General features: G+C 36.1%; 1 protein-coding gene across 4 annotated transcripts in view; it reads right to left on the reverse strand.

The window, feature by feature from the left end:
- The window catches only part of BBOX1 (gamma-butyrobetaine hydroxylase 1), an 81,540-nt gene that overhangs the window by 19,008 nt on the left and 39,219 nt on the right, over positions 1-23,313 (reverse strand). For all 4 annotated transcript variants that reach the window (XM_082342489.1, XM_082342491.1, XM_082342488.1 and 1 more), the window contains 2 exons: positions 5,911-6,016; positions 926-1,122 (listed from right to left, as the gene is read on the reverse strand). In XM_082342489.1, coding sequence (XP_082198615.1) covers positions 926-1,122; positions 5,911-6,016 — 303 coding nt within the window. The remainder of the gene's footprint in view (positions 1-925; positions 1,123-5,910; positions 6,017-23,313) is intronic.

Below are 23,313 nucleotides of genomic sequence, written 5' to 3' on the forward strand. Positions count from 1 at the left end.
TCCTAAAAGAAGAATACAAACTCAGTTATAAAATTGGAAACACCCCAGCATTCATTAACTGAGGTTGGATTAAATAAAACATGTCCTAGAAACACAATGTAGGATAATTCTCATATAAGAGAATAAATGTGTGGCCTTTGTAGATACTTGAAAAATTACTGTGAAATAATGTTAAATGAAAAAAGAACACAAAACATTCTGTGTAGGGAACATATGAGTTTTTGGCATCAGTCTGGGGAGATGTCACTGTTTAATTCTCAGCCCTTGTGGTTCAGGTGAGGCTGACCTTACTCCAGAGATGAACATGTGATCCAGGGACAGCCAGTCAGAATTCTCTGACTTCCTAGCCGTGGTGATTGCTTCCAGTATAGACTTGAACACATGTTGAGCAGCGAATCTACATCTTTGTGTTAGCTATTGGGAAATAAGTGTTTTCTGTGTGCTGTGATTACCAGCTCTAATAACAATGAAAACTTGGAGCTTCTATTGATTATCTTTGAAAATGAAGCCAACACAGAGAATATGTTGGCTAAGAGGTGAAGGAAAAAAAGAGATCAATATCAGATGATATTTTTAAACTCCTGGACCTACCTAATTTGAGTTATATTTTTTCACTTCTGAAAGGGTCCCGATTAGCATACAATCACACTGATTATAACTCTGTAGAACTTATATTTTAAAAATGAAGTGTACATGAAGTCTTAGTTACTTTTTTATATTGATTAAGAACAGGGAATTTGATAAAGAATTTTTTTAATGGTGAAAGGGTTCTTTTTTCCTCTTTCATTCAAGAATTGGATTAAACAATTAATAAAAACTAAAGCTTGGGAGTTAACTGAATTTTTCTGTTGTTTAAGCTTTAGGTTAATGAAGCCTTTGCTGTCAACAGTTTTACTGCTCTGACAAATTTAGAAACAGTACTTACTCTATAATTTTGTGTTTGGATTGTACAGAGAAATCGCAGTAATCCACTCCAATGTCTGTAAAGTCCACAAAGGTGGAGGACAGAATCTGGAATGCCCAAGGATTTTTTTCCTTGAGCTTTTGGCATACGTTAAATCCATCTACAATTTCTGAATCACCCCCAGTGACTGTTTGCTTTATGCAGTGCAGAAGCTGAACCTATGAAAAGAAACAGAGGACTATGTTTTAAAATGGTATGCACTTAACATTTTTGACAGTTTTAGGGAAAGATTCATAAAAGTAATTGAATTAAAATCAGCAAACCTTTTATATCTGTCTCTTTGGTGACAACAGAGAAAGAGGTTAGGGAGAAAAAGTTGCTTGTAATCAATAATTTATAGTTCAAACATTGTTACAGTTGAAGACAAGGGCACAGGCATATAATGTTCATTAGTAAACAAAAGGCACAGATCATAAGAGCAGTGATCTTATGAGTGAGCACTCTGTGTTGACTTTACAGAGGGGGTAGGATTTAATATGGGCAAAGGAGGATGGATAAAATTTTGGATACATAGAATAGAATGGCCAGAGCTAATCAGGTGGCAGAGTTGATGGGTATGCAAAAATGCATACTTCACTGGGTCTCAAAAAGTTTGGCTGCAGTAGAGGGTCACAGCTGGGAACAGTAGATCCAGCTGGAAAGGTAATTTAGGATTTCATCAGGGAGAGTCTGGAATGTCAGATGAAAGATATTGGACTTTCTTATGCACAGAGGGGAATCGTTAAAGTCTTTTGAATATGGAAGTAACGTAGTCAGGACTGAGTTGGAAATTATTAGTCTAGTGGTGTTGACAAGAGATACATTTTTTAAGGGGGGGAACTAGTGAGAGAGTAACTACTTGAGAATCTAATGCAGTAGTTCAAGCGTAATGATAAGGGAATGAGGAAGGATGTGGCTATGAGGATGAATAAGCCTAAGATACACTGGGAATGAGAAACCAAAAGGAGTAAGTGTTAGTTACTTTTACTAAGAGTTAGGGGAAAATGTTTAACATTATTTCATTTTGAAAAACTAAATGTAGTAATATTTTAACAATATTCTTTTGAATGGAGTTGGTTTGTTTTCCTCGGTTATATGATTCTTTTTGGTAAGTCAGCATGGGTGGGTGATTTTGAATACCTAAAATTTTAATACCTAAATTTAGATAGTAATTTTTCTGCTTAAAGAAACTAACACTATTCCGCTTAAAGAAACTAACACTATAAACTAAAACTTCCTCTTTACTGAATAAAATAAAAATAAAAGCCAGTGTCTGACAGTTCTTGTAGAAAGGAAGAGGCAAATATGATCAAATACTCAGACTAGTGGGATATCAGTATAAGTGGGGAAAATATCTATTTGGCTTGGTTATCTCCGTAGATGGCTAGGGCAGTGCTGTCCATTAGAACTTTCTGTGATGATGCAAATGTTCTTCTGTGCTGCCCAATATAGTAGTCGCTAGTCCTATACAACTACTGTGCACTTGAAATGTGGTTAGTGTGACTTAATTAGATTAAATTACAATGTAAACAATCATAGGTGACTAGTGACTACTATATTGGATAGTGCAGATCTAGAACACAAATTCTGCCTCCTCCCAAATCCACACAAAATTTCTCAATATTTAAAATTTTATACATACTTGATCTTAAATTATGATGTTATAATGCATATTTATTGATTCCTCACAACAGTCCTTAGAATTCGATAATTTCATCTCCATTATATAGATGAAGAAACTGAGAGTCAGGTGTAAACACTGGCCAGCTGGTAAGAACTCTGCTAATACATGGCAAAGCTAATGTTCAAATCTCAGCCTATTTGCTTCAAAGTCCTCATATAGCAAGTTCCTTTCCTGTAATAGGAGAAGTCCCTTTATCGTACTCTTACTAATTTGGTATTGTGTGGTGTGTGTGTTTATGTGTTTTGTAAACTTAAACTTCCATTACAGGTTGATAATACCTTATTTTCTGCTATTAGGAGATAACTTATCTAAATGAATAATGGTTCGTCCTTAAATTGATGCTATTTTTTTAAGCTTGAAAAAATATGTGCATAAGCTGACCAAGTCATTGTAGAGAATTATCTCATCGCCAGGGCAATGAGGGGTGAAACAGCATGATTAAAAAGAAGATGAAATGGAAATATCAAACTCAAGTCTTCCAAACTCCAAGAAGGCAAAGCAATAGCATAACTTTGTCTTTGGGAGAATCTGAGTGCTCTTTAAATCCTTTTATACTCTGCCATAATGAAGTCACAGAATATTTCAAATACAAACCTTAAAAAAAAAAGGTCAGCTGATGTCTTTTACATGTGGCAAGGCCAACTAATAATCTTCTTTTGTACATTTACATTTTAATGCCATCTTATGAAAGAAAAAAGATGATGGAGCCAGACAATACTTTCATCGTGAATTCAAAAGGTAAATATAGGCCTGATGTGTATAAAACCCAATTTGATGTCATGTAAGTCATTCAGAACCAAAAATATTTTCTTTTTAAATGTTACTTTATGGCAGCATGTGACTTTTGGCCCAGACAAAGACAGTGAAGGAGCAACATCTGTGTTTCATTAAAGATGTCTCCTTATCCTCCCCCACGTGATTGAAATTGATCAAACTGAACTCTCAACAGGTAACTCATTATCCAGATCATTTCATCTGTACTGAAAAGAGCATTGATTTATTTTATTTGTTATAAAAGAGCTCAAACTTTGGTTCAACCCCTGAGTAATTCAAAATGGAAATTTAAACAATAGCACAAGCAGGTGGCTACATTTTATTCATTATTTTACCAGAATCTAGACATTTCAGGAATCATTTTTTATTTAAAAATCTCCTATCAGATCACTTAGATTTGGATATTTCACTTGCTGGTAGAGATTGGTACAATTTTGTGGCATTTTTCAACCTCTTTTTGGCATACTTATTAAGTCTCTATTACATTCAAGGTGCTGGGTTAAGTCTTGAAATTTATGGAAGTATAAGATTCAATTCCTGTATTTCAAGAGTTTGTAATATATGACAATGTCTATAAATAATCAATATTTTATAGAAATTATGGTAATTAGAAAGTCCAACTCAAGATCCCTATGGTGTGGTGAAAAAACATGATGGAGGCCTGGTTTCAAGTTCAAGTTCCCTATTAATCAGATGTCACCCTGTGAAAGTATTTAACCATGTTGGGTGCCATTTCGTCATTTAACATAAAAAGACATGATGGCTCCTGTCTACCTTAAAGGAATTCTAAGAGGCATCAAATAAGGCAATATAAGTAAAAATGCTTTGAGAGAATATAAAATGCAGAAAAAAATAATATAAAATGCTATGAAAATGTCAAGCCTTATACTTCAGGGACATTTATGAAGTCATTTAATCACTTTTCCATAGGCTTTCAATTTTAACCCAGAAACAAACATAAACTCATAAAAAGCAGATAATTTAAAAATTTAAATAGAACCTAGTTTTCTAGTCTAATTTTAAAAACTTTATTCCATTTAACTTCTCCAACCCCTTTGGCAGATGAACTGAGCTGATTAGTTTGGCTTTTAACCCTCAGGGTTTTAGAAAATTTCTGGGCCACATTTAAAACAAATCACATTGTGTGACTTCCCCTCAATCCCTACCCAAAAAGGTGACTATTGAGGGTCATTTCACTGTCGTCATTTAGTTCAGAGAAATCATGTGGTGTTTTACAATCAACAAAATAATTTAAAACATGTGAAGTCAAATACTAGACTAGCTTAGTTAATACTGATGAGGACAATGGGTAACAAAGGCACAGGGAAAATGTGTCCAGTCAATATGATGAAAAACACAGGAATTTTGATTTTCCCCCATTTCACCTTCATTAGCTAGAGAACTGCCCCAAATTTCCACTTTCATTTACCTTTGAAGATATAAATTTCTGTGTGGCTATTTCATTTAGTCCCATTTAGCTCTAAAAATAGGAACAAAATATCTTTTCAAAGGTAGTTTCCTGACCATTTATTTCTTGGTTTAACAAAATGATGCTTTTGTAAAAATGTAGCTGGTTTAGTAAAATGGTAATTTTGTAACAATGTAGTGGAAGAGGAGGCTTCCAGAAAATCTGGAGGATTTGTGGTTCCATGGTGAACATCCCCCTCCTCAATGAAGTATCTGATAGCTGGGAGAGTAGATGATTTCCACAACCAGCCAGGGTTATTCTGCTTCTTGTATTCATATCCCTTTGTAGTACATCTTTGCAGCTTCTCCCATAAAAGGTGGCCTCTACTTCCTCACCCCTTGAATCTGGGCTAAACTTACGACCTGCTTTGACCAATAAAACATGGCAGAGATGACATTCTGCTGATTGAGGGGAGAGGATGACAGATCAGACGGAGCAGGGGCAAGTCATCTCAGCTACCACCTAGGTCAACAAGTCCCTAGCAGACTCAGCAGCCGCAGAGCTACCCAGCTGAACATAGCCCAGATTGTAAAAACATGAGCTGAGTAAATGGCTGTTCTTTTACGCTGTGAGGTTATGGAGTGGGTTTTTTTTTTTTTTTTTTTTTTTTTTTTTTTTGCAGCAATAGCTAACTGATATGAATGGTGGCCATGTGACTTTGTGGGGAAAACTCTACATTGTGTTCCCTGGTTTTATTTTCTCTTTTAACTCTCTTGGGAATGGTAAATGTGCAAAAAGACCTCAAGATATACCACTGTGGTAAAATGTCTTGGCAAAGCAACAAATGCGAATAGTTATTTCCAGGGAGAAATGAAGAAATGTAAAAAAAAACCAAAACAAAACATGAAAATCTTCTATTCCTTGGGACTATGAGGCTATTCAGGATTTAAGTACAGAGATTTTCTGAGTTTGGATTGTGTTTGGAGAAAGATCTACATAAGACAAATTAGCTAGTGAAACATATAATCTTCTAGGCTCAAAATGCAGGAGGATATTAGTCCTTGGCCTGCCTTGTGGAAAATATGTTGAGGCTCACCTTACCCCAGGTGGATGATGGAGGGCTGGATAATCAGTGTGAAAGCTTAGCTTCCCAGTTGTGTAAGCCACATTGTTTGCGTCGATTTTGTCTTGCACTTGCCAAGTGTGTCTGTAAAATACAAGAAACGTGTTTAAACAGGCTGTCACTAAGCCAGAGGAAATGTGTTAGAATGAACTTGAGACAAGGGGCAAATGGAAACTTCATTTTATGAAATAATTACCATAATGACTATGAGTCAGGTAAAGAGTCTGACCTTTCTTTGTCCAAAGTAACCATTTCAGAATCAGCATCTCCTCATTTCTCTTCTCCTCTCCAAAAAAGAGTGCAGAATTTATAAAGAGGTGTATATGGGTGTAGGTTATGTTTCTTAATAGCTTAAAGCATTTGAAAAAATGATTTATTGAGGCAAAACTTACAGAACATAAAATGAACCACTTTAAAGTGAACACTTCAGAAGCATTTAGAACATTTACAATGTTGGTAACCAACACCTCTTTCTATGTAGTTTCAAAATACTTCCATCACTCCAAACTAAAACCTCTTACCCATTAAGCAGTTTCTTCCCATTCTGTCCTCTTCCCAGTCTCTGGCAAACAACAATCTGCTTTCTCTCTCTATGGATTTACCTCTTTTGGCTATTTAATGTAAATAGAATCATACAATATGTGACTTCTTGTGTCTGGCTTCTTTGACTTAACATAATATTTTTGAGATTCATCCATGTTGTAGCATGTATCAGTACTTCATTCTCTTTTATGGTTGAGTAATGTCCTATTGTATGGATATACCACAATGTGTCTATCCATTCATCATTTGATGGACATTTGCGCTGTTCTACTCTTTGGTTATTGTGAATATTGCTGGTTTGAACATGTGAACATGTTCAAGAACATGCATTTATTTGAATAAATGTTCTCAAATTTTTTGGGGGGTTAATACTTAGGAGTGGAATTATGGGATTATGTCATAATTATATCTTTAACTTTTTGAGGAACCACCAAATTGTTTGCCACAACAGCCATTTTACATTCTCACCAGCAATGTGTGAGGGTTCCAATTTCTCCACATCCTCACTACACTTGTTTTCTGTTGTTTGGTTTTTTAAAATTATTTATAGCCATCTTAGTGGGTGTGAAGTGGTAGATTGCGGGTTTGATTCGTGATATCCTAATGACTAAAGATGTTGAGCAACTTTTCATGTGCTTGTTGGGCATTTGTATATCTACTTTAAAGAAATGTATTCAAGTATTTTTCCCATTTTAAAATTGTCTTTTTTTTTTTTGTTAAGTTGTAAGAGTTCTTTATATATCTGAGATACTACATCCTTAGATACATGATTTGCAAATATTTTTGCCTCTTCTGTAGGTTGTCTTTTCATTTTCTTGGAATGTCCTTTGATGTTCAAAAGTTTTTAATTTTGATGAAGTCCTATTAATTTATATTTGTTGCTGTTTTTGGTGTTATATGTATGAATCCACTGCCTAATTCAAGGTCATGAATATTTACCCCTATGTTTTCTCTTAAGAATTTAATGGTTTTAGCTCTATAATTGATCCACTTGGAGTTATTTTTTTATAAGTGGTGTGAGTAAGAGGTCCCAGTTCATTCTTTTGCATGTGGGTATACAGTTGTCCTAGTACCATTTGTTGAAGAGAGTATTCTTTCCCCATTGAATGGTTTCAGCACCCTTGTTAAAAATCAATCAGCTATAGATGTATGGGTTTATTTATGCACTTTCACTTATATTCCATTAGTCTATATGTCTATCCTTATCCCAGTACCACAATATTTTGATTACTGTTGATTTGTAGTAAGTTTTAAAATCAGGAAGGGTAAGTCCTCCAACTTTGTTCTTTCAATATTGCTTTGGCTATTCAGAACCCCTTGCAATTTCCTATCAATTTGAGGATTGGATTTTCCATTTATGCAAAAAGGCCATTGGAATTTTGGCAAGGACTGCATTGACTCTGCAGCTCACTTTGGTTAGTATTGATATCTTTAACTATATTATGTCTTACAATTCATGAATATGGGATGTCCTTCCATTTATTAGATCTTTAATTTCATTCAGCAACATTTTGTAGTTTTCATTTTACAAGTCTTTCACCTCCTTGGTTAAATTTATTCATAGGTATTTTATTCTTCTAGATTCTATTGTAAATGGAATTGTTTTCTTAATTTCCTTTTCAGACTGTTCATTGCTGATATACATAATACAACTGACTTTTCTGCATGGATCTTGTATCCTCCAACTTTGCTGCATTCATTTATTAGCTCCAGTAACTTTTTTGTGCATTCTTTTGGGTTTTTTACATACAGGATCATGCCATCTGGGAAGAGAGATAGATTTACTTCTTCCTTTATCATTTGGATGCTTTTATTTCTATTTTTTGCCTAATTGCTCTTGTCGAAACTTTTAGTACAATGTTGAATATAAGTGGTAAAAACCAGCATTCTGTCTTATTCCTGATCTTAGGGAGAACTTAATGAATTTTTAATTACACTCTTGTAACTTCATTCAGATCAAGAAACAGAACTTTAAGCTCAAATATATGCCCTGTCCCAGTCACCATCCTTTCTCTCTTCTCTAGAATAACCATGACCATGACTTCTATATTTATCATTTCTTTGCATTTCTTTACATTTTTATTCCCTGAACGTGTATCCTAAGACACTATGTTTAATCTTGCCCATTAAAAACAATTGTTATGTCTTTTAAGTCTCTTAATCTATATGTTTCTCTTCCAGCCTATTCTTCTTACAATTTATTATTTGAAGAAGTTAGTGAATTTGCTCTATAGAGTTCCGCACAGTCTGGACTTTGTAGATTGTAAACTCATGGTGTAGTTCAACATGTTCCCTGTCCTCTGTGTTTGTGGAAAATTGGCAGCTAAATGCAGAGGCTTGGGCAGACTCTCTCTTCTCTCTTTGACAAAACTATAGATGTGATTGTGTTCTTTTATTACAAGGCACAGAATATCTAGATGTCTTTCTTTTTGTGATATTTGTTGCTCGTGCTCAATGGCTTGACCCACTAATTCACTGGGGATTCCAAATAGTGAAATACCAAATTAATAATTTCTTTTTTATTTATCAGTTGGAATACTTTTAAAAAGATTCATTTTCCCTCATCTACTATTTGTTTACCCCATATAATAGCTTAAATAGGGATGATGAGATAAATGCTTGATTCTTTTCTTTATTTACCATTTTGTTATGTAATGGGTTAGTTTTCTACCACTCCAAGATGATTAATAAGTTTTTAAAAAAAGTAACATCATTGATGAAAATGGATTAAAATTAAATAGAGGTAATGGTTTCACAACATTGCCAATGTACTAAATGACAGAGAAATGCACATGTTAAAATGGTTAATTTTATGTTATGTGAATTTTACCTCTATTACCAAAAAATAGCTTGACTTAAACGTTATAAAAAGTTAATTAAAAAAATAACTAGAGATTACTTGCAACTCTGTGGTAAGAGAAGCAACCATTATTCAGATTTTGTAAGGCTTTTCCTTGGAAGATTGAAACAATGGGTAATTGGAAGGAAGCTGTGTCTCAAAATAAACCAAAGCTGATTTGAAAAGATGTCACTATACATGAATGCAATTTTATTGCTGTTATAATGTCTATTTGTTAATGTATGTTCATATTAAGTCATTTTCAATAAATATATATTGAAAAAACCTATTCTATTCCAGGTATTGTTTTAGCATTAGTAATCTAGTAGGGAACAAAAAGGACAAACAAGTAATCACCAAATCTAATATCAGATAGAGATAAGTGCTATAAAGAAAATAAAGCAAGGCAAGAAGATAAGGTTTGGGGCCAGGAGAACATCATGGTGGAAATGATGCTTTGGGAAGTACTCTAGAAAGAGCTGAAATTTTTCATAGAAACCTGAATTAAATAAGGGAAGGAGAAATGTGAATGTCTGAGAGATGTATTTGAGGCAGAGGAATCTGAAATGAAAAGGTTGGGCTTCTTCTCCATTCTCTGGGACTGAGAATGCAACTAGCTATTTTGCTCTGTTTTGTTTTTGTTTTTTATCTCATTTAAATTTAGGGTGGAAAGCCTGTTATATCTTTCATTAAAATTAAAGAGCCATCCATATGTGGCCATGAACTGGAAAGAGACCTAGTGAAAGGAGAAAAGGGTATGTATAGCCTGCTGCAACTCAAGTATGAGTCAGGCAATCCATTATATTGTTGTGACTATAGCCAAGAGATACATGTTCTCTATGAAGTTCATGTCACTCCATGGTCCATATATAATACAGATTCAGACTATTGTCAACATCAGCATTCTAAGAATAATCTACATATAGGAAGGGATTTAAGGATACAAAAAGAGTAATTTCATCAAATTATAGAATATATAGTGTCTTCTAAGAAGATGATGCTGCTGACACTGTCAGGAGGAAATGACTTTATTTAGATTTTCTGTCCAAGAGTGATGATGGTTGTGCTTTGATCCATCTACATTCTCTTTCCTGGTTCCTCCTATGATCAAGGGTAAATGAATTGAGTTTTGCTGTGGCCAAGAGCTGGCTGAGATTCAAGGTGCAAGCTTTTGGCAGGGAACAGATCTATTTTTGACACTAACTGGCTTCTACAGGATGGGGCTTGTGACTTGGCTTCTTCAAAGCAGTTCTCCAGCCCTCTGAGCTAACTGGCAGGGGATGGTAAACATTTTATAGCCCTGAAGTGTCTTAGGCACGGTATGGGATGTATAGCCTAGAAGTCTATGCTCACACATAATGATAAATCCCAGGAAAGGAGTTTGCCAGTTCCAATCATAAAACATTCTCTTAATAGTTATAGCATAAGTCTGGAAAAATCCTAGAAATGTCATTTGATTTACCTTTCTACCTTCTTATAGAAATGAGTCATGCCAGGAAGGCTGCCGCTGATTGTCTATGACTCTAAGCTTTCACTTATCCGTCTCAAATCCAAATCTCCAATAAAACACAGCAGAAATAAATGCAAGCATGATCCATAGGCCTGTGTAGAAAGCATTTTTAAAAAGCCCACTTGTGGGGCCTTAGTGATATTAGGGTGTACTTACGTGCACCTCTTATTAGTGACATATTCTTAGGTTGTTCTAAGAAAGGAAACAACTCAAGCAGATTATCAGGAGCTGTCATGAAACAGAGGTGCAGGACCAGATTGTTCTAAAGCTGAAGAAACAGGCTCAGTATAGCATCTAAATCTGATGGTGTAGACTTGCTTGGAATTGTACTGGGGCAGGTAATTGTCGCTGTACAAATAATACTGCTTTTGCCAAAGATATTATTAAACAAGCCTAAGTATTTTCACTGAGCTATTCATGTCATTCTCAACATTTAATTAGAACTTTCCCTATTTTTCCTCATCTATTCAAGAGTTTTGTCAAAAGCTTCTGTACATTAAAATCATGATGTTAAGGTAGCACTGTATATCATGGAATTGGTTTGAATGCTAATTTACTATATTCACCCTAATCTAGATGGCCAGTCATAGATACCATAGTATTTCATGATATTAATAGTGTTTTGTGACAAATTTGAATCCTTCAGTATTTATGGAATGCTGAAATTTTGTTTTCACTAGATTTTTTCTTTATACCCTAGGTGATAGATTTTATACTCTTTTGGTTAGTGGCTCACACTTGGAAAATCATGCTGAATTTATTTGTAATCTTTTTCTTTTTTGAAGTACTATTTATATGAAAAGATGTTCTAAACCTGCAACTTGGATTTATTTTCCCTAGCAGCTACAACCTCTAACGTTGACTTGCTGCAAACTCTTATTGTCAGATATAAGAAAGAATGCCTTTTTTTGAACATCATTACTTATCCCATTGTATTGAAAACATAATGTTCATATCTTATTTTTATTTTTTAAGTTTTAACATGGAAAACGCTCTCTTAGCTAAAATAAACCAAAAAATTATATAGTTAACCATCTAAAGGAATACCATATTGCTTATTATTTCTAACTATAGTTGTGATGCTTCTACATGTGACTTGCTAGATGCAGTCACTCATCAGACATCCAGATATTTATTTTTCCATTATCATTTATTAGACACATACAACGGGCCAGGAACTGAGGATGCAGGAGTGAATAGAATAGACATGGTACTTGCACTTCATGGAATTTACAGTCTATGCGGAAGACAGATTAGTGTGATTTATCTTCCAAAGCTAATGTACAAGGTGTTATGAGAGTAAAGAAGTGACAGTCAGGTGGAGACCTGAAGATTGAGTAGGATTTACTTAGAAGGGTAAAGGGCATTGCAGGCAGAAAAAAAATAGCCTGTGAGAAGGCCCAGTGGAGGGAAAGAATATGGTCTATCAGAGGATGTGAGAGATGGTCAACCGGGCTGGAGCAAGGAGGATTTGCTCAATGGCTATTCTTGGCTTCCCTTCAAATTTCTGCTCCCTATTGTCCTGTAAAATCTTACAAAAAGGAATCTCATTACAGCAGGGAACTGACAGCTCCATAAAACATAAAGATATGAAGTAAACAAGGAGGATTCTGGAATGTTGGTGGTGACAAAGTTTTTAATCTCTCTGAATTCTCTCTGCAAGACATCTTGAGTACAAACCCCAAAACTCAGTGACAATATCTAATCAAAATTAGGTGACAAGATATTTCCATGAACCCCCAAAATGAGTGAGTATAGAGATGGGCCTTCCAAAGCAACTGTGTAGGAGGAAGCAGAGGGAAGCAACTAGATATCTGATGGACCTGAAAAATTCCCAAATTACTGACAGATATTCACTGGAAAGTGCAGTAGGGCAATTTGAGAATGGTAATTAAATCTGGGAGGGGATTTTCACATTCCACTATAGCTGAATACAAGAGGTCTATGGTAAGGAGTTGGAATGGTCTGGGCACCATGAACTCTAAAAACTTACCAAATTCCCTTCCATGATAAAGCTTCCTTCTGAGAAAAAGATCCTATATTGAGCATTACAGGGACAAAAGAAAAAGGTCTAGATGAAAGTAAAGGAGAAGGACTGGGAGGTCTTAGAACATTATCGTCCATAATTTTGAAATATAGCTTAAAACCATAACTTATAAAAGGTTTCTGAATCACATCTCCCTTTAATAGTTAAGAAAACACATTTTCTATAAAGATAAGCAACAGACAAATGATTAAGGTTTAGTCTCATAGTTAATTTATAAAAGGAAAAAAATAGTGAAATAGCACACCTACAGAAAATACATATAGAAGGATATGCCCCTAAAAGATGAAAAATATATTTTTTCTGTTTCTAACTTCTATTTTCTATTTATAGCTACTTCTAATGAATCCAGAAAACTTTGGTACAATATATGAAAGAATAACTTATATAAGAAGCAGAAATTCAAAAATGGGATGATATACTCAGAAAAGAAAAAAAATTAAAAATCATTAGAAAATGAAGACTAAATTAGAAGAAATACGAGATCAAATAAGCATAACAAATAATGCCTTTGGATGACTAGAGGATGAAAGGGAGGAAAATTTAAATGTCAAAAAAAAGAGAGAAAGAGATAGGGGACCTTCAAGATGGCCTGAGGAGTAAGATGTGATCACCTTCCTCTCCAAAAATACATCTACACGTGGAACAGCTCCTACAGAACACCTATTGAACGCTGGCAGAAGACCTCAGACTTCCCAAAAGGCAAGAAACTCCCCACGTACCTGGGTGGTACAAAAGAAAAAAAGAAAAAACAGAGACAAAAGAATAGGGACAGGACCTACACCTCTGGGAGGGAGCTATGAAGGAGGAAAAGTTTCCACACACTAGGAAGCCCCTTCACTGGCAGAGACAGGGTGTGGGTGGGAGGGAAGCTTCAGAACCATGGAAGAGAGCGCAGCAACAGGGGTGCAGAGGGCAAAGCAGAGAGATTCCTGCACAGAGGATCGGTGCCGACCAGCACTCACCAGCCCGAGAAGCTTGTCTGCTCACCCGCCAGGGTGTGTGGGGGCTGGGAGCTGAGGCTCGGGCTTCAGAGGTCAGATCCCAGGGAAAGGACTGGGGTTGGCTGTGTGAACACAGCCTGAATGGGCCTCGTGCGCCACAGCTAGCTGGGAGGGAGTCCGAGAAAACATCTGGAACTGCCTAAGAGTCAAGAGACCATTGTTTTGGGGTGTAGGAGGAGAGGGCATTCCTTCCCTGAGTGCCCACAGAAGGCAGAGCACTGCCTAAACGAGCTCCAGGGATGGGCATGAGCTGCGGCTATCAGCGCGGACACCAGAGATGAGCATGAAACGCTAAGGTTGCTGCTGCAGCCATCAAGACTCCTGTGTGCAAACACAGGTCACTATTCACACCTCCCCGCCTGGGACCCTGTGCAGGCTGTGCAGCCCGCCACTGTGCAGTTTCCAGGGACAACTTCCCCAGGAGAACACACAGCGCGCCTCAGGCTATTGCAACATCATGCTGGCCTCTGCTGCCACAGGCTTGCCCTGCATTCTGTACCCCTCCCTCCCCCTGGCCTGAGTAAGCCAGAGCCCCCAAATCAGCTGTTCCTTTAACCACCTCCTGACTGGGCAAAGAACAGATGCCAGAGGCGACCTACATGCAGAGGCAGGGCCAAATCCAAAGCTGAACTCCCAGAGCTGTGAGAACAAAGAAGAGAGAGGGAAATTTCTCCATACAACCTCAGAAGCAGTGGACTAAATCTCTACAATAAACTTGAGGTTCCCTGCATCTGTAGAATACCTGAATAGACAACGAATCATCCCCAAATTGAGGCGGTGGACTTTGGGAGCAACTGTAGACTTGGGGTTTGCTTTCTGCATCTAATTTGTTTCTGGTTTTATGTATATCTTAGTTTAGTATTTAGAGCTTATTATCATTGGTAGATTTATTTATTGATTTGGTTGCTCTCTTCCTTTTTTTTATATATATATATGTACATATTTTTCCTTTTTCTCTTTTTGTGAATGTGTATCCATATGCTTCTTTGTGTGATTTTGTCTGTATAGGTTTGCTTTTACCATCTGTCCTAAGGTTATGTCTGTCCATTTCTTTTAGTATAGTTTTTAGCGCTTGTTATCATTGGTGGATTTGTTTATTGGTTTGGTTGCTCTCTTCTTTTTTTAAAATTACATTTTTATTTTTAAAATTTTAATTATATATTTTTTATTTTTTTATTTTAATAACTTTATTTATTATTTTTTCTTTCTTTTTTTCCCTCCCTTTTGTTCTGAGCCCTGTGGCTGAGAGGGTCTTGGTGCTCCAGCCGGGTGTCAGGCCTGAGCCTCTGAGGTGGGAGAGCAGAGTCCAGGACATTGGACCACCAGAGACCTCCCAGCCCCATGTAATATCAATTGGCAAGAGCTCTCCCAGAGATCTCTGTCTCAATGCTAAGACCCAGCTCCAATCAACGACCAGCAAGCTACAGTGCTGGACACCCCATGCCAAACAACTAGCAAGACAGGAACACAACCCCACCCATTAGCAGAGAGGCTGCCTAAAATCATACTAAGTTCACAGACACCACAAAACACACCACCAGGCGTGGTCCTGCCCACCAGAAAGACAAGATCCAGCCTTATCCACCAGAACACAGGCACTAGTCCCCTCCACCACGAAGCCTACACAACCCACTGAACCAACTTTACCCACTGAGGGCAGACACCAAAAACAATGGGAACTACGAACCTGCAACCTGCAAAAAGTAGACCCCAAACACAGTAAATTAAGCAAAATGAGAAGACAGAGAAACACACAGCAGATGAAGGAGCAAGGTAAAAAGCCACCAGACCAAACAAATGAAGAGGAAATAGGCAGTCTACCTGAAAAGAAAGACTATTACAAGAGACAAAGAAGGACACTACATAATGATCAAGGGATCAATCCAAGAAGAAGATATAACAATTGTAAATATTTATGCACCCAACATAGGAGCACCTCACTACATAAGGCAAATGTTAACAGCCATAAAAGGGGAAAGCTACAGTAACACAATAAGAGTAGGGGACTTTAACACCCCACTTTCACCAATGGACAGATCATCCAAAATGAAAATAAATAAGGAAACACAAGCTTTAAATGACACATTAAACAAGATGCACTTAATTGATATTTATAAGACATTCCATCCCAAAACAACAGAATACACTTTCCTCTCAAGTGCTCATGGAACATTCTCCAGGATAGATCATATCTTGGGTCACAAATCAAGCCTTGGTAAACTTAAGAAAATTGAAATCATATCAAGTGCCTTTTCCAATCACAACGCTATAAGACTAGATATCAATTACAGGAAAAAATACACACATGGAAGCTAAACAATATGCTACTAAATAACCAAGAGATCACTGAAGAAATCAAAGAGGAAATTAAGAAATACGTAGAAACAAATGACAATGAAAACACGATGACACAAAACCAATGGGATGCTGCAAAAGCAGTCTAAGAGGGAAGTTTAAAGCAATAAAATCTTACCTCAAGAAAGAAGAAACACCTCAAATAAACAACCTAAACTTACACCTAAAGCAATTAGAGAAAGAAGAACAGAAAAAATCCAAAGTAGCAAAAGGAAAGAAATCATAAAGATCAGATCAGAAATAAATGAAAAAGAAATGAAGGAAACCATATTAAAGATCAATAAAACTAAAAGCTAGTTCTTTGAGAAGATAAATGAAATTGATAAACCATTAACCAGACTTATCAACAATAAAAGGGAGAAGACTCAAATCAATAGAATTAGGTATGATAAAGGTGAAATAACAACTGACACTGCAGAAATACAAAGAATCATGAGAGATTACTAAAAGCAATGATATGCCAATAAAATGGACAGAAGAAATGGACAAATTCTCAGAAAAACACAACCTACTGAGACTGAACCCAGAAGAAACAGAAAATATAAACAGACGAATCACAAGCAGTGAAATTGAAACTGTGATTAAAAATCTTCCAACAAACAAAAGCCCAGGACCAGAGGCTGCACAGGCGAATTCTATCAAACATTTAGAGAAGAGCTAACACCTATCCTTCTCAAACTCTTCCAAAATATAGCAGAGGGAGGAACACTCCAAAACTCATTCTACGAGGCCACCATCACCCTGATACCAAAACCAGACAAATATGTCACAAAAAAAGAAAACTACAGACCAATATCACTGATGAACATAGATGCTAAAATCCTCAACAAAATACTAGCAAAGAGAATCCAACAGCCCATTAAAAGGATCATACAGCATGATCAAATGGGGCATATCCCAGGAATGCAAGAATTCTTCAATATACACAAAGCAATCAATGTGATAAACCATATTAACAAACTGAAGGAGAAAAAACATATGATCATCTCAATCGATGCAGAAAAGGTTTTGACAAAATTCAACACCCATTTATGATAAAAACCCTCCAGAAAGTAGGCATAGGGGGAACTTACCTCAACATAATAAAGACCATATATGACAAACCCACAGCCAACATCGTTCTTAATGTTGAAAAACTGAAAACATTTCCACTAAGACCAGGAACAAGACAAGGTTGCTCACTCTCACCATTATTATTCAATATAGGTTTGGAAGTTTTAGCCACAGCAATCAGAGAAGGAAAAGAAATTAAAGGAATCCAAATTGGAAAAGAACAAGTAAAACTGTCACTGTTTGCAGATGACATAATACTATACATAGAGAATCCTAAAAATGCTACCAGAAAACTACTAGAGCTACTCAATGAATTTGATAAAGTAGCAGGATACAAAATTAATGCACAGAACTCTCTTGCATTCCTAAACACTAATGATGAAAATTCTGAAAGAGAAATTAAGGAAACACTCCTATTTACCATTGCAACAAAAAGAATAAAATTCCTAGGAATAAACCTACCTATGGAGGTAAAAGACCTGTACTCTGAAAACTATAAGACACTGATGAAAAAAATCAAAGACAACACAAACAGATGGAGAGATATACCATGTTCTTGGATTGGAAGAATCAACAATGTGAAAATGACTATACTACTCAAAGCAATCTACAGAGTCAATGCAATCCCTATCAAACTACCAATGACATTTTTCACAGAACTAGCACAAAAAATTTTACAGTTTGTATGGAAACACAAAAGATCCTGAATAGCCAAAGCAACTTTGAGAAAGAAAAATGGAGCTGGAGGAATCAGGCTCCCAGACTTTAGACTATACTACAAAGATACAGTAATCAAGACAGTACAGTACTGGCACAAAAACAGAAGTATAGTTCAATGGAACAGGATAGAAAGCCCAGAGATAAACCCACACACATATGGTCACCTTATCTTAGACAAGGGAGGCAAAAGTATACAATGGAGAAAAGACTTCCTCTTCAATAAGTGGTGCAGGAAAAATTGGACAGCTACATGTAAAAGAATGAAATTAGAACACTCTTTAACACCATACAGAAAAATAAACTCAAAATTTATTAAAGACCTAAATGTAAGGCCAGACACTATCAAACTCTTAGAGGGAAACATAGGCAGAACACTCTATGACATAAATCACAAGATCCTTTTTGACCCACCTCCTAGAGTAATGGAAATAAAAGCAAAAATAAAGAAATGGGACCTAATGAAACTTAAAAGCTTTTGCACAGCAAAGGAAACCATAAACAAGATGAAAAGACAACCCTTAGAATGGGAGAAAATATTTGCAAACGAAGGAACTGACAAAGGATTAGTCTCCAAAATATACAAGCAGTTCATGCAGCTCAATATCAAACAAAAAAACAACCCAATCCTAAAATGGGCAGAAGACCTAAATAAACATTTCTCTCAAGAAGATATACAGATTGCCAACAAACACATGAAAGGATGCTCAACACCACTAATCATTAGAGAAATGCAAATTAAAACTACAATGAGGTATCACCTCACACCAGTCAGAATAGCCATCCTCAAAATGTCTACAAACAATAAATGCTGGAGAGGGTGTGGAGAAAAGGGAACCCTGCTGCACTGTTGGTGGGAATGTAAACTGATACAGCCACTATGCAGAACAGTATGGATGTTCCTTAAAAAAACTAAAAATAGAACTACCATACGACCCAGCAATCCCATTACTGGGCATATACCCTGAGAAAACCATAATTCAAAAAGAGTCATGTACCACAATGTTCATTGCAGCACTATTTACAGTAGCCAGGACATGGAAACAACCTTCGTGTCCATCGACAGATGAATGGATAAAGAAGATGTGGCACTTATATACAATGGAATATTACTCAGCCATAAATAGAAACAAAGCTGAGTTATTTGTAGTGAGGTGGATGGACCTAGAGTCTGTCATACAGAGTGAAGTAAGTCAGAAAGAGAAAAATAAATACTGTATGCTAACATGTATATATGGAATCTAAAAAAAAAAAAAAGGTTCTGAAGAACCTAGGGGCAGGACAAGACTAAAGATGCAGACGTACAGAATGGCCTTGAGGACACGGGGAGGGGGAAGGGTAAGCTAGGACAAAGTGAGAGTGACATGGACATATATACACTACTAAATGTGAAATAGATAGTTAATGGGGAGAAGCAGCATAGCAGAGGGAGATTAGCTCGGTGCTTTGTGACCACCTAGAGGGGTGGGATAGGGAGGGTGGGAGGGAGACGCAAGTGGGAGGGGATATGGGGGTATATGTATACGTATAGCTGATTCACTTTGTTATACAGCAGAAACTAACACACCATTTTAAAGCAGTTATACTCCAATAATGATGTTAAAAAAAAGAAAGAGAGATCCCTATCAAATTACCCATGACATTTTTCACAGAACTAGAATAAATTATCCTAAAATTTATATGGAACTATAAAAGACCCAGAATTGCCAAAGCAATCCTAAGGAAAAATAACAAAGCAGGAGGCAAAACCCTCCCACACTCAGACAATACTACAAAGCTACAGTAATCAAAACAATGTGGTAATGGCACAGAAACATACATATGGATCAATGGAACAGAACAGAGAGCCCCGAAATAAACCCACACTCCTACGGTCAAATAATCTTCAACAAAGGAGGGAAGAATATAAAATGGGAGAAAGACAGTCTCTTCGGCAAGTGGTGCTGGGAAAGTTGGACAGGAGCATGTAAATCAACGAAGTTACAATACACCCTCACACCATACACAAAAATAAACTCAAAATGGCATAAGATATGACACCATAAAACTCCTAGAAGAGATCATAGGCAAAATATTCTCTGATATAAATCATATCAATGTTTTCTTAGGTCAGTCTTCCAAGGCAATAGAAATAAAAACAAAAATAAACAAATGGGACCTAATCAAACTTACAAGCTTTTGCACAGCAAAGGAAACCATAAATGAAACAAAAAGACAACCTATGGAATGGGAAATAATATTTGCAAATCATGTGACCGACAAGGGCTTAATTTCCAAAATATACAAATAGCTCATACAATTCAACAACAAAAAAGCAAACAACCCAAGCAGAAAATGGACAGAGGCCTAAATAAACATTTCTCCAAAGAAGACGTACAGATGGCCAAGAGGCACATGAAAAGCTGCTGAACACCACTAATTATTAGAGAAATGAAAATCAAAACTGCAATGAGGTATCACCTCACGCCAGTCAGAATGGGCATCATCAGAAAATCTACAAACAACAAATGCTGGAGAGGGTGTGGAGAAAAGGGAACCCTCCTACACTGTTGGTGGGAATGTACACTGGTGCAGCCACTATGGAAAACAGTATGGAGGTTTCTTAGAAAACTAAAAATAGAATAACCATATGATCCAGCAATCCCACTCCTGGGCATATATCTGGACCAAACTATAATTCCAAAAGATACATGCCCCCCTATGTTCATGTTGGCACTGTTCACAATAGCCAAGACATGGAAACAACCTTAATGTCCACTGACAGATGAATGGATAAAGAAGATGTGGTACATATATACAATGGAATACTACTCAGCCATAAAAAAAGAACAAAATAATGCCATTTGTAGCAACATGTATGCAACTAGAGATTATCATACTAAGTGAAGTAAGTCAGAAAGAGAAAGACAAATACCATATGATATCACTTATATGTGGATTCTGAAATATGGCAGAAATGAACTTATATATGAAACAGAAACAGACTCACAGACATAGAGAACAGGCTTGTATACTTACCTGGCAGGGAAGATACCATGATCACGAGAACAGACTTGTGGCTGCCAAGGGGGAGGGGGTTGGAGGAAGGATGGATTGGAAGTTTGGGGTAAGGAGATGCAAACTATTACATATAGAATGGATTAACAATGAGGTCCTACTGTATAGGACAGGGAACTATATTCAATATCCTGGGATAACCCATAATGGAAAAGAATATAAAAATGTATATATGTGTATTACTGAGTCACTTTGCTGTATAGCAGAAATTAACACAACATTCTAAATCAATTATACTTCAATTAAAATTTTTTTTTTAAAAAGGTAAGAAGGATTTGAGAGAAAGTAACAAATTAAGAGGATAGGCAAAGATGATTTAATATATACATAATAGGTGTCCTCAAAAGAAGAAACTCAAAGTAAAGAACAGAACAAATACTAAAATCTACAACTCAGAAAAATTCTTGAAATTTAAAACATGAGATTCGAAACTGCACACTGAAAGATCAACCCATATACTCCCTGAAAAAGTTACCCCAGAGCAACCAACATGAAGAAATAGTCTATAAAATTACTGGTCTTCAAAGAAAATAAAATCTTTTGAGAATCTAGGTAAAAATATCAAATTATTTATAAGGAAAAGAAAATTAGATTACCAATAAAACCATACTGACATCTTAGAGATGCTGTGAGCCAAGAATTTGATATTTAGCCAAGTTGATTTTCAAGTATAAAGCTCTTAAGTTGCTTTCAATATGCAAGAATTCATGGAGTAGTGTTCCCATGAGTTCTTCCTGAGGAATTTACAAGAGAATGGGCTTCAGGCAACTGAAGTGAATAGAAATACATTGACATAGCACTGGTGCTGATTAATAAATTTATGTTTACAAATAGAACTGATTGTACATAAGGAAAAAAGATATCAGAAAACTAAAAAGTTGGGAAACCAAACTGTAGTGCTAAGGAAGTCACACTTGGGTGCTAATACTTTAAACTAGAAAAAAATGTAAGTGAGTATGATAGTGAATACCTTAAAATTCAGGGGCGCTATTACATGTAGGGAGAAAAGAGAGGTTTGTGATTGGTTAGGATTTGTGGATGGGTTGTAGAGTGGCTGGCAATGTTCCATTTCTTGACCTGGATGGTATTTAAGGGTGTTTGCCTTAGTAATTCATTAAGCTATACATTTGTTTTATGTGATTTTTCTGTATCTATATTCTACCATGAGAAGTATTTTCTGAAAATTTATTTTTAAAGGTTAATAATACTCCCAACAATAAAAATGAAGACAGGTAATGATAGAAAGATGGCAGCTGCCTCTAAAAACATAAAGAAAAACGTTACAGCAATTTGCTCCAAAGTTCAAAAGGCCTTCATTAGGAAAAACTTAGAATATATTACATTGCAAAAAAAAAAAAACCCAAAAAACTATGAGATTTCCACATTAAGCATATTTAATAGTTTTTTGGGGTGTGAAAGGAAAACTGTGCTTAATTTATTTCATCAGAACAAGAATTGGATGCTAGTTTAGATTATTATTGTGAAACATTAAAATATAAACTTTAGAAGCAAGAAAAACTACAATCCTGCAGCCTGTGGAACAAAAACCACATTCACAGAAAGATAGACAAGATGAAAAGGTAGAGGGCTATGTACCAGACGAAGGAACAAGATAAAACCCCAGAAAAACAACTAAATGAAGTGGAGATAGGCAACCTTCCAGAAAAAAAATTCAGAATAATGATAGTGAAGATGATCCAGGACCTCAGACAAAGAATGGAGGCAAAGATCGAGACGATGCAAGAAATGTTGAAGAAAGACCTAGAAGAATTAAAGAACAAACAAACAGAGATGAAAAATACAATCTGAAATGAAAACTACACTAGAAGGAATCAATAGCAGAATAACTGAGGCAGAAGAATGGATAAGTGACCTGGAAGACAGAATGGTGGAATTAACTGCTGTGGAACAGAATAAAGAAAAAAGAATGAAAAGAAATGAAGACAGCCTAAGAGACTTCTGGGACAATATTAAATGTAGCAACATTTGCATTATAGGGGTCCCAGAAGGAGAAGAGAGAGAAAAAGGAACAGAGAAAATATTTGAAGAGATTATAGTCAAAAACTTCCCTAACATGGGAAAGGAAATAGCCACCCAAGTCCAGGAAGTGCAGAGAGTCCCATACAGGATAAACCCAAGGAGAAACACACCAAGACACATAGTAATCAAATTGGCAAAAATTAAAGACAAAGAAAAATTATTAAAAGCAGCAAGGGAAAAATGACAAATAACATACAAGGGAACTCCCATAAGGTTAAC

Source organism: Balaenoptera borealis (genome assembly GCF_965194805.1).
Source record: "Balaenoptera borealis genome assembly, chromosome: 11".
Taxonomy (NCBI): domain Eukaryota; kingdom Metazoa; phylum Chordata; class Mammalia; order Artiodactyla; family Balaenopteridae; genus Balaenoptera; species Balaenoptera borealis.